At 44.8% G+C, this 12,749-nt stretch overlaps 1 protein-coding gene across 3 annotated transcripts in view; it reads left to right on the top strand.

Annotated features, from left to right (window-relative positions):
* FERMT1 (fermitin family member 1) overlaps positions 1-11,491 on the top strand; it is a 35,362-nt gene extending 23,871 nt beyond the window's left edge. For all 3 annotated transcript variants that reach the window (XM_034764100.1, XM_034764098.1, XM_034764099.1), the window contains exons 10-15: positions 43-167; positions 855-961; positions 2,040-2,261; positions 4,542-4,666; positions 6,871-7,012; positions 9,342-11,491. In XM_034764100.1, coding sequence (XP_034619991.1) covers positions 43-167; positions 855-961; positions 2,040-2,261; positions 4,542-4,666; positions 6,871-7,012; positions 9,342-9,515 — 895 coding nt within the window. In that variant the 3' untranslated portion in view covers positions 9,516-11,491. The remainder of the gene's footprint in view (positions 1-42; positions 168-854; positions 962-2,039; positions 2,262-4,541; positions 4,667-6,870; positions 7,013-9,341) is intronic.
* Positions 11,492-12,749: the final 1,258 nt, after the last annotated feature.

The following is a 12,749-nucleotide window of genomic DNA, read 5'->3' as shown; positions in this document are numbered from 1 at the left end:
AACGTAAGCCATAAAACTAATTCACATCCTCTTTATATGTAGGCCCAAGAAGCTAACGCTAAAAGCCTTCAAGCAGTATTGGTTTGTCTTTAAAGACACTTCAGTATCTTATTTTAAAAACAAGGAAGCTGGCCACGGAGAACCCATTGAGAAGCTAAACCTAAAAGGTAGGCATTTGTTTTTCCTTTTCCATAGTATGGAAAAATTAATCGAGAACTCACTGTAAATTGTATACTAAAAGATCAATATGGTAGCACTTAATCCTACGGCTGTTTACAGATATTGGCCTATTTGGGGCCTGATTATACAGGCTTTACCTGCAGAAAGAGGCCCAGGTGAACTGTACTAGCCCAAAAGGATGTGTTCCTAGCAAATTCTCACCCCTGTCCTTGCAAAAAAGTAAACTGGTAATAGAGGATTTGGGTAAAATTCCAAAAAGTGCCCAAGACCCATTTTCAAAACTAGTCACTTTTGAAAATGGGCCTTAGCCTCCTAAATCACTTAGGTGCTTTTGGAAATTTTACCCTATTCCACTAAACATATCTCCATTATAATGCTATATTAAATTATTGCTAAGATCAATGTTGAGAATTTCAGACCTCTTCTTTACCTCACTGGTCATATTCTTGTGATTCAAGTTAAACATTGTGCTCTTAGCACTACAGGTGCTCAGCTCTTCTGCAAATTAGACCAGTCATTTAGGTGCCGTGCTTTGGGCTAATTTTTGAAAATCTTGCCCATGGATCTCAAAGATCCATTAAACACCGCCTTTCCACAGCTATAATAGTTACATGTATTTAGTTAACATCAGAGGTGCAGTATCCTTCATTTCTTTTTGTCCCTCTGTCATTTAGGATGTGAAGTTGTACCAGATGTCAATGTAGCCGGGAGAAAATTTGGAATTAAATTACTAATTCCTGTTGCTGATGGCATGAATGAAGTGTATTTGAGATGCGATAATGTGAGTAATGAGACACAAAGCACATTCCTTATTCTGGATGTTTATTATGGCCCTTCCTGGGAAGGCAAGTCACAGAACAGCACCTGTGATAGACCACAGGTGCTGTTCTGTGACTTGCCTTCCCAGGAAGTACAGATAAATAAAGATGCCCCAGAGATCTCACAATCTGTATGTCAGATAGGATGCCACAAGTGGACAAAACAGGAGAATGGGATGTGGGCTGGTAGAGGGGATAAAGTAATGAGAAAATAGAGTTCATTCATGTATTCACATGTAGAGCCATTTGAAACAAGTAAGCGCATGGTGAAAAATTTCAAAATAAATGAAAATGTTTTGTTTTGAAATTTTCAGTGACATATTTTTTTCCTCGCTTTTTTCCCCACTGGAAAAGCGGGCAGCGGGAAGGATAGTCGAAAAGTAAGACTGATTTACACACACACACATTTTTTGAATTTTATTGTATTGAAATTTGTCATTAAAACATGTCAACCCAAATGAAGATTCTTTGTAAAAATTTTCATTCTGGTCCAAAAAAAAAAAAATTCCCTGGAAAATATCCTCCCGGCTCTATTCCAAAGCATTTTATTTTACTCGGTAGGCTCAGTAGCCACTGCTGGAGCCAGGATAATGTATCAAATGGTTTCCCACAATATTCACTTGGATAAAATATTGAATTTGCTTCTGTTCTGTTTATGTCCGTGAGTCAGCTATGCTGAGCCCCCACAGTTGCTACTGAAGTCAATGGGAACTACAGATGCGAGGCATTTCTCAAAGTCAGGCCCTGTGTGAATGTTCTACCAAGCAGGAATGTTAACAGCTGATTTCAAATAAACATCCAAGAATATTCCATGGAAGCAGCTTTGGAACTCACTGCGGTAATCGTGTCCCGGGAAGCTGATTCCGAGTTACATTAGCCCAATCAGAGAGCAGCATTGATACATGTGATCTATGTGTCCAAACTTAACTAATCGGCACAGCTTGAATTTTGGGTGTTGAGTGATCATAATGAACTGCGTGTGAGCAACAAATGGCAAGAAGTTGGCCAGTAATTGCAAACGATTGGGGGGTTTTATTGCAGGAGAATCAATATGCGTGCTGGATGGCTGCTTGTGTCTTAGCTGCAAAAGGCAAAACAATGGCAGACAGCTCTTACCGGCCCGAGGTGCATAAAATCCTTTCATTCCTGAAGATGAAGAACCGGAGCACGTCCCCGCAGGCGGTCTCCGATCCAGAGAGCGTGGACATGAAACCGGAACGCTTCGTCTCACCACGATATGCCAAAAAATACAAGTCCAAACAGGTACGGCTGGCGTCCCCGAGGTTAGGCTGGCCCCTGGGAAAGGAGAGATGACAGATACACTGTGGGGTGGAGCCCTGGGTCAGACTGGCTCAGAACGGTGCTGGGAGACTACTCAAGGGGCTCCTTGCCACAGCCAGGAATATCTTACAACAATAATTCTCCTCCGTGTTTAAAGAGAGGCCTGTCTCTTTAAAACAAGCACAGAGACAGGCTCTCAACACTTGCTTTCTCCCAGGAAGCCCCCTGCAGCCACCCCTCTGTCTCCAAAGCCAGTGGCTGCCTCCCATTGATCGTGCTGGCACCCCAGAAGGTTGCACGAGGTACAGGGTTGTCTGTACCTTAGGTAGATAGGATCCTCCAGCAGCCCCCTAGACCGGGAGAGGAGGAGAAGAATGTCCTGTGGTGTCCCACCCCCTAGCAGAGCTGGTCGGGAAATTTTTTGTCTAAAGAGTTTTTTGTTGGAAAAAGCCAATTCTCTGAAACAGGAAATGTTCACAGGAAAGGGTCTATTTTGGCGAGAAGGTTTCTTAGGTCGGAGGAGGGGGGCGTGAGTGCATACGTATGTACGTGCTTGCAAACACCACCTCCCAGAATAGCCAATAGCTCAGTGGTTGGGGCACTCGTGTGGGATGTGAGAGACCCAGGTTTAAAGCTGTGCTTTGCCTGAGTCAGCCCAGGGACTTGAACCTCTTGGCTATTCTAGGGTGAAGGGTTGATCTCTCTCTCACTCTCCTCTCGTTTTTCATTTTAAAAGGGCTCGGTTTAATCCTGTTGGAAAATAGGAAAAGTTTTGAAGTCTAAAAAATGTTGGGAGGACTAAAAAAAAGTTTGCCAGGCAGCTTTACCCTTCCCCCTCCGCCCCCAAGTTGTACCAGTTTGTCACTGAGTGGGTTTGAATTGATCAAGTTACAATTGTCGAGTAACCAATTGTTGCATGTAACAAATCAAGTCAGCCCATTCCTCCCAGAACTTATGGACAGGCTCCTCTCCAAAGCCAGATAGCAGAGCTACCTGCAACTCAGCGCTCACTGTAGGGTTTTCTCCTTTATAGGGCCACAGCCTCAGAGGGGCCCCTGCTGCAGGCCTCATGGGCTTCCAGCCCCTCTGGCATTAGATCAGGAATCAGCCTGGTAAAACTGCTCCCTAGCAAAGGGCACCTTTGTTTGCACCGATGTACTTGTCACTAGATTGTGCAAATGAAGCCCTAGAGCTTGCTAAGTGCAGTGACTGCAAAGGGCATGAATGAGTACCAAATGTAACAGCCTGGTGTCATAAAGGAGCCTGCTTCTCTCACTGGCTTTAAGCCTGATCTGCAGGTGATCGGGGTCCATTTCCCCAGTGCTTTGCAGGGCTCCTTGGTAGCATATTTAGCATTCCAGCAGGATTGCCCAGGAGTGATGCTGCGCACAGCAATTCAGTTTCCACACCATGAGCTCCTGTGGTCACCAGGCCGCAAGTCGGGGTAGCAGCCGCAGGTGGACCCAGCACAAAGCAGAAACAGGGAAGTGCGCCGGGCCAAAACAAGGATGTAGGATGAGAACCAGAAATGAGCCAGCCTGAGGCAGCGTAGGGTGATGGAATGAGCCGTCGCTCCGGGCTAGCTGGGATCGGAGGGCCGTATTGTACTGAATGTGCAGCTTGGAAACTAAAAGCTCTTCCTGTGCTGTCGCTTTGTTGGCAAACAATCGACAGAGGGCCGGATTCCCTCCGTGCACGCCAGCTGCTCTGCACCAATCAGGCAAGGTAGAGCAGTCATAAATCCATTAGGTCTGGCTTCATGAGGCTTCTGCATGCCTAGAGGAATCCTTGGGTGGCAAAGAGCCACCGTAGGAGCTCCTACACCACCCGACACCTGGCCTGCAGTGCAGAGGATGTGGCCAGAAAGAGGGGGAGTGAGTGGCCGGGGCCTCCTAACATCCCAGAAGTCTCCAGCTGTGGAATGCTCCTTAGGGGAGGTGGGCAGCAAACCTAAAATACAGCAGCCCTGAGTTGCTCTGCTTTATGTTGGATCCCAGCACAGCAGAGAATGAGGATCAGGCAGGTATCTTTATGCCCCAGACTCTCCTGATCTGCACTGAGCAGAACAAGGCTACAGGTCAGGATTTGTCCCTGAGTGAATACAGCACCTTGTTTACTTAGGAGAGTGACTACTTCCTCCTGAACCATTTGTGTCTGAACGTGCCCTTGGAGCTGATACTATTTTATTTAAAGAAAACAAAGGATATTTTTGCACCGCACTCATCAACCCTCTGAAATCCTCCTCTCTCCTGTCTCTCTCAGTTGGCCGCCCGCATTCTGGAAGCCCATCAAAACGTGGCACAGATGCCGCTAGTGGAAGCCAAGTTGCGCTTTATCCAGGCGTGGCAGTCCCTCCCTGAGTTCGGTTTAACATACTACATTGTAAGGTAATAATGTCAGACTGCCTTGCTGTTTTCTTGGTCAGTGATTTTCAGAGACTCCTTTGAATCACAGTTCTTAAGAACATGATCTTACACTTTTTTTTTTTTTTTTTTTAAGAACACTTTTTAAATTCTGGAAACCTGCATGCTGTTTTAGGACCAGCTTTATTCTTGGTTTGTACAGCACCGAGCACTATGGGGTTCTGGCCTAGGACAAGGGCTCCTAGGCGCTACGGTAATACAAGTAATAAATAGTAATAATATTTCTATTAGGTGGTAGCACTTAGGAGCCCCGTTACTCCCCATTGTGTTTGGCATTGTACAAAACATGATGAGTTTTGGCTGAAGTAAGGTGCCCGGAGGAATAAACTAGACTTATCACTCACACAAAGTCAAAGATGGAAATAGCACCATTTCTTCCTCCGTGTTCTCAACTGTGCATTGCATCTCATCGCTCCTGCTCTTTCCCAGTAGCACTCAAGGCAACTCTGCATTTCTTTTAAGCATCACACCTGCTTTGGCAATTCATTACATACTATATGCATTCAAATAGCAAACTGTCAGCTCCTCCATATCTCAGGGCTTGTCTTCACTTACTGGGGGATCGACGAGCAGCAATCGATACACCGGGGGTCGATTTAATGGGTCTAGTGAAGACCTGCTAAATTGACCGCCAATCACCCTCCTGTCGACTCCGGTACTCCACCGGAATGAGAAGACTAAGGTAAGTCGACAGGAGAGTTTCTCCCATCAACCCAGTGTGGTGTAGACACCGCAATAAGTCGACCTAAGCTATGTCGACTTCTGCTACGTTATTCACATAGCTGGAGTTGCGTAACTTAGGTCGACTTAGCCCCATAGTGTAGACCTGCCCTCAGTTGTCAGCTGGAAGCTGGGGTCCGAACAAATAGGGTCCAATTCTGCTCTTAGTTATTGCCTTGCAGCATCCATCTCCCACTGCTCTGGGCCTTCCTAAGGTTTCAGTAGGGATATACGGGTGCATCTGAGGGCAGAATTTAGACCATTGAGTCACAATTGCTCTCCCCAAAAAGTTCAGCAAAATTTACAGAGCAAAAAAAAAAACCTATAAGGCACATCCCTTATTTGGTGCTTACTGTTCTGTATAAAGACAATTTAGGATGCACTTTGTCCCAAGTTTCATCAATTTTTCTGCAAAAGGTCCTAAACTGTGATACAAATGCATGATTTTGTAGCGTAGATAACATATTTGTGCAATGATGTTCTGTAAACTGATAGGCAGTTATCTGATATCTCTCTCACACACACACAAACACAAAAATTCTGATCTGGTTCAAATCCTCTCCCGCAGGGCCAGCTGTGTGATCTTAGACGAGATTCCAAAATAGAATCAAAGTAACACAGGTGGTGGGGGGAAGGAAATGCTTTTCCTAGCTATCTCCTGGGCCCCTTGCCAAGTTCCCATGGAAGGACTTTCCTTGGTCTTACCTCAAATGCTTATATCCTCCAGAGTGAGGCAGGAGCATTCCTTTATATAGTTTCCTGCAGGTGTCACATGACACTTTGTCAGTGGACCCCCCCCTTCTCCATTATGTGATTTGTATGGAAACTACAACTCCCAGCAGCCCCCAGGCTTAAAGGGGCTGTGTCCTTGTATCAGCTTCTTTGGAGCAAGGATCACCTTTTTGTTCTGTGTTTGTGTAACATTTATCACAATGGGGTCCTGGTCCATGACTAGGGTGCCAAGATAAGATAAATCGTAACAATAATAATAAAGATGTACCAGCCATGCCTGTGTTTACAAGCCAGCACTCTTACATGTCCCTTAAAATAAGCTTTTTTTCCTGTATTTTTCATACAATCCTCCTTTATTTCCCTAAAATGTTGGTGGCTGAATAGCTACATTCCCATGAGAATACAGTCTTCTGCTGTATTTTCACAGCCACTGCCATATTTTACCAGGCCATATTCTTGCCTTGTGCAACGCACCTCAGCAGAGAAGGAGCCAAACTTTCCCAAGCTCCAGGATGTTGTGATCAGCGGGTTTGATTCAAGCCCGTTACTGCTCCAACCTCCTGCATTGCTCAGGCTGCCTCTGGGTGCTTGCGTTGTGGCTTACCTGTGGCCAGGCAGCGGAAGCCTCCTCCCCCTTTTTGCCACACTTGCATAAGGGACAGGTGAAATATCTCACTAGGGAAACGTGCTGCAGAATGAATCTGCTTTCCCCCCAGGTTTAAAGGAAGCAAGAAAGATGATCTGCTGGGAATTTCCTATAACAGGCTGATTAGGATCGATGCAGCCACTGGGGATCCTATCACAACGTGGAGATTCTCCAGTATGAAGCAGTGGAATGTGAACTGGGAAATACGTCAGGTAAAATCAGAACAGCTCTTCATGTCTGATTCCTACATTGCAATCACCTGAAGATGCTTTCACCAGATCATTTTTAAACCCAAAAACTAGTCTGATGTCACGACTTATTAAATAATCCATTTGTGTGACTTGGTATTATACTAGCAAGACAAGATGGGTGAGAATCTCTTTTATTGGACCAACTTCTGTTGGTGAGAGAGACATGCTTTCGAGCCACAAAGAGCTCTTTGAAGCTTGAAAGCTTGTCTGTCTTTAGTCCATAGGGCTAGCTTGCCTTTATTATATTCACTGCCTTGTCTTTATTATATTCAGCAGTAATGCAAGGAACCTACAGGCCTGTACCCTGTACGACATTAGCTTCAGCACTTAGTATAACGCTTGAGGCCTATGAACTTTGGCATAGATAAATGGCCCAATGGTAACCCCCACATTTTGGGGAACTGAGAATAGAGTGTGTATGGGGAAATTTTGTTCATAACAATACCAGTCAACCACAGGAACATGAGTTAACATCTGCAGATGACTGCCCACAGGAATGCCATGGCAAGGAATTAACATATATGATAAGTTGAGATCATTGATATACTAACCTATAGGAGAAGGGCACCTCAACATTAATAGGGTGAGGAAATACAAATAAGGAAGAGGGGAGGAACCCCTACTGAATAGGTGTTCGACTTAGCGGCATCAGCATACCATATTATACAAGTTCTATCCCAGCCTGCAGACAATAGGAGAGAGATGTAGCCTTTGGGAGGTGCCAGAATGGTGCCCACTGGTGATGGTGATGAGGAAGATGATGGCTAACATTTCAGGTTGTTCTACAAGGGATGGTAAGAGTACATGGATGTGCAGATAGAGACAATATAGAATGTCCATCTGTCTTACTGAATTGGGGTGTTTGTGATTGTGCTAAATGTACTAATAAATTATTGTAAATATAGATGTTTTCCTATAGTCTGAGTGTTGGATCTGTGCATATTGGGGTTCCCACCTCTACAATAATTTTAATAATACTGGGCCTGATCTTGGGACAAGAACCTGTCAACCCTCAAAGTGATAACTGGAAATTCTTAAGTAATCAATATAATTAATACAAGAATCTATAGATCAGGCTACATTCTCACCAGTAGAAGTTGGTCCAATAAAAGAGATTACCTCACCTACTTTGTCTTTTTAATATCCTGGGACTGACGTGGCTACACCGACACTGCATACAACATTGGTATTATGTTTTTTTTTTTTTTTTTTTAACAGGCAGAGACTGAAATTTAAAGCAAAATCAGAAAAATGCAAAAATGGCACCTGCTTAACATGTCTCCCTATATGCCTTTAAGTCAGATCTGCTCATTGTAATTCACTTGAAAAGGGACAAATTTGGCTGTCAGTTAAATTCTGCCCCTGATTTCATTGGGATGGTACAGGTGAACTCAAGAGCAGAATCCGCTTCCAACGTATTTTTAATGCTTTACCAGTAAAGTGATAGCATAGTCAGATGGATTACAGTCTGCCTGACCCATCATTCTCTACACTCCAGAGGCAGAATCTTGATTTCTGGGAATGATGTGAGATGCAGAAAGAACCCAGCTTGACTCTCAGATCCCAGGCTGAGTTTGCAGGGCTAAAATGGAAATAATCTTCAGGCTCTGCTACTTCAATGCATAAGTCACTGAGAGAGGGGTAAATATGGACTGCCACAATGTCATTTTTACAGAGATTCTCAGCTTCCTTGGTCCAGCCAAGCTTTGTAGGATTTGGTAATTGGAGGGCAAAGGTGACTTTAAGCCTTTTGTGAATCCTAGATTCAGGGGCCAGAGAGGAGCCTAACTCCTCATATAAGTTAGTGAGACATAATCTCAGTGGTTCTCAACCAGGGGTCTGGGGCCCCATTGCTGCGAGCAGGTTTCAGGGGGTCTGCTAAGCAGGGCCGGTATTAGTCTTGCTTGGGCCCAGGGCAGTAAGCTGAAGCCCCACCGCATGGGGCTCAAGCCTGGGGCCCCGAGGCCTGCCCCCCAGGGCTGAAGCCAATGCCTGAGCATTAGTGATCTGTGATATGGCTTTTTGTTTGGGCTGTAAAAACATTGAAGGGAGATTTGACCACAAGAGGGCTCTAACTGAACAGATGCGGGGAAAAGGCTTACTGCAGATTCAGAAATCCTTTTCCCACACCACTGTTATTAGCAATGCCAGCTATTGATTTATTTAGGTATTTATAGTCCAGCCAGTATTTATTGGGCTCAGTCTATTCTAAAGATTCATGTGATCACTGGGACAGAGGTGATCTTGTTTATTTTCATTACTGATTTTTTGCTGTTCATTTTCTCTTTAGGTTGCAATTGAGTTTGATCAGAATGTGTCCATTGCTTTCACGTGCCTGAGTGCAGATTGCAAGATTGTCCATGAATACATTGGAGGTTACATCTTCCTGTCAACTCGTTCCAAAGACCAAAATGAAACACTGGATGAAGATCTGTTCCACAAATTAACTGGAGGACAGGAATGAGGTGAAGCCAGATGTTTGTTTGCTGGCAAAAAGGACCAGACAATATGTAAGGTTTTCTCTCTTACACTGTTACGTCTGTTGGCTGATAGAATAGCACAGACAGTGTACTTATCCTGTGTCAGAGGGATGGAATAAGGTGACTTTTGATCAACATTAGGGAAATAAGATGACTTTGGTTGTTTTTATGCTACGTGAAGTTTTCGCCAAAGGTTCATTGTATCTTGATTGTTGACGGACATTTCCCATTCTTTCCTGTTTAACTTAGATGATCTATTTTAGCATCCTGAACAAGGAATTTGAGGATATTGGGATACGCGTCCTGTTCTCTATTACACTGGTGCAACTGCCGTTGATCTCTCAGGATTACTAGAGCTAAGGCTACATAAATATACATTTGAAATCTATATTACTGGAACAAAATACTACCTATCCTGTACATAGTATGGTCCTTTCCGTACTCTGTGATCTGTCTTGCACATGGAACTATCAAGCCCTGAGTATCAGTTAAGGACCCAGTCCTGCGAACACTTATTGCCATTGTTGGACTATTCACAGCCATGAAGTCACATTGAAGTCAAAGGGACAACTCCTGTGCATAAAGTTAAGCACAGGTATTAATCTGGGCACCTAAACATTTAATCTTTTGGGGAATATTTTCATTTTGATGTTAAAATCATTGTTTTAATTGCTATTTCTCCATTATTAACACTTTTTACAAAGGCCTGTAAACGTGCTTCCTCGGCATTTTACAAACGTAGCATTAAATTCGGGGCAAAAGTTATTACATGCCATTCTCTAACTTGAGACCTGAATTATCTGTGGGAACATTGATACTAAAATCTGTAATGCTGAATGCTTTGGACTTGGGTTTCAAGATATGCTCTTCACAACAACTGCAAAACAAAATCCTTCTTCGTTGGACGGATAGGTCCACTGGAGTTAATGGTGAGACTCTCATTGACTTCAGTGGGCTTTGGCTCAGGCCTGTAATGCTCAACTGTCAGCAGAGTGCTTGATCACTGGACAGGCTAATTCCGGTACAGTCGTAAAATCAGTGACTTCCACACCCCCCAACATTTCATGCATCCTGAGATGTTGAATTTGTCACTACAGAATCACTGCTAGGTGTTGTTTGTTTGAGCTGTCGTTGGGTCTGATTCTTCTCTCACTGGATCTGGTTTTATTCCGGTGTCTCTCAGCTGGCTACAGTGGAGCTATTCCTGACGCATATGGGTGTATGCGCATGAGGGGTCAAGTGCATAGAAACAGGAGGGGGAACTGTGGAGGAGCACTACAAACCCAAGCCAGGGAGAGGAAGAGGAGCGTTCCCTCCTCTTTTAGTAGCGCTGCTCCCCTTTCTTTAACACTCTGTGGGAAGAGTCAGACCCAATGGCGTTCTGTTAGTGAAATTCACTCATGGTGCAGAGGGACCATACAAGGCCTTCTATGCTACTTAATGCCTGCACGAGAGCTGCTAACAACAGAAGTAGGTAGTTCTTTTCATCAGTAGATCTCAAAGCACTTTACAAAGGAGGGCAGTGTCATTATCCCCATTTTACAGATGGGAAAACTGAGGCCTGGGGGAAGTGAAGTGACTTCCCCAAGGTTGCCCAGCAGGACTGTGGCAGAGCCAGGAATAAACCCGTGGGCGCTTCAGTCCTTGTCCAGTGCTCTACCCACTAGGCGACACTGTGTTGAGATCGGAGGGAGACAGCATGAAATCATCTTGTGATCTAAGGTGCAGGCTGTGTCAGGCTGTTGATTTTGAAGAACTCTACGCTTCGTTCCGTGGGGAGTTCTGCCTACACCCTACAGCGTGTTACAGCTGCAGGCAGCAAGGGGGAACCACATGGTATGCTGTGTATATCTGAATGTTTGTGCAGTAAGATTTTTGAAATGTTTCCCACTCTAGCCTGGCTTGTAACACACTGTTGCTGTTCCAGCCCTTAAATAAATACACACTTTTTTGTATTCAAGGAAGGCTGTCCCTGGGATTGTGTATCGAACACGTGGGTATCTTTAACTTTCATTGTTTTGCGCTCATGCTAATACTTTGCTACCCTTCAAACAATGGTGTCCTGCTAGTGCGGGGAGGATGGTCGTGTATACACATCCAGGAGCCCGTAAGACGTCTCTCCCCTGTTTATCCTTTATAGTCGTGAACTCTCAAAAGTCTAGCAGCGTGCGAACCATCCTCCCGCCCAAGGAGTGCTGGAAATGGTACCCCGTATGGCCCATTGACATCATTCCTAAGTGAGTTAGAAGGCTCACGCTAAAGATTCTCTACCTCCTGGGTCTTTGCCAACTTGAATCTCATCCCCTGGTATGGAATATTGTCCACCGCCTCTGTGATCCCTTTATCGAGGACACACGTTTGCCAATATTTTTCTCTGCACCCACCCAGCTGATTTGACAAGCAGTGTGCTGCGCCTTCTGTTACAAAAGCACCATAGACTATAGTGACCAGAGGTATTCCAGACTTCCCTTTTTTTTTTTTTTTCCTATTGTGCAAACGCTGGCACTTCCAACAGCACAGCGCCCTCTAGCACCTTGCTGGGGTATTGGTTCATGACGGACTCAGGGCTTGTCTATTCTGGGATCTTACTCACTAGGGTCTTACCTTGGTTTAAAACTGTGGCAAGCAGCACTGGTACAAGTAACTTAGTGCATCTACAGTAGGGACTTGCATTGGTGCAGTTACGCTGCAAAGCAGGAAGGTCCTGAGAAGGAAGGATACCAAATATCCTACATGCAGCCCCCTGTGCTTTCCTTGGAAGTCTCAAAGTCCTGTCCAAGTATTGACAAGGCCCAACATTTTCACTTCATAATTCGAAAATGGAAGAGCAGGTGATCTTTCAAAGGGGCATTGCTGCCCCCTGATACACGGTTAAATCGGATCAGTTGCTTGTGAATTCTCAGGCTGACCCCTGGCATTCTCACGTAACATGAAATAGTGTATTGCTGCCCTCCTGCACGTACAGCTGTGACATTCACGTCTTCATCAAAAAGGTTCCTTGCTTCTCCATTCCCCTCTTGCCATGCTGCTTTGTGGGACACCTCGCATCAAAAGCAAACTAAACGGCAGGCGAGGCTCTTCACGAGTTTCCAGTATCTCAGTCAGAGCTTTCCCCGGAGTATGAGATGCTTTGTGTAGCTGGGCCCTGATTCTTGGGTGCACTGGGGACAGATTTGCTTTGCCAGAAAAAAGCTGCCCTAAAGCCCGGTGAAAATCCC

Source organism: Trachemys scripta, chromosome 3, assembly GCF_013100865.1.
Source record: "Trachemys scripta elegans isolate TJP31775 chromosome 3, CAS_Tse_1.0, whole genome shotgun sequence".
In the NCBI taxonomy this organism is placed as follows: domain Eukaryota; kingdom Metazoa; phylum Chordata; order Testudines; family Emydidae; genus Trachemys; species Trachemys scripta.
The sequence above is the reverse complement of the archived record's forward strand: the minus strand, read 5'-3'. Positions and strand labels throughout refer to the sequence as shown.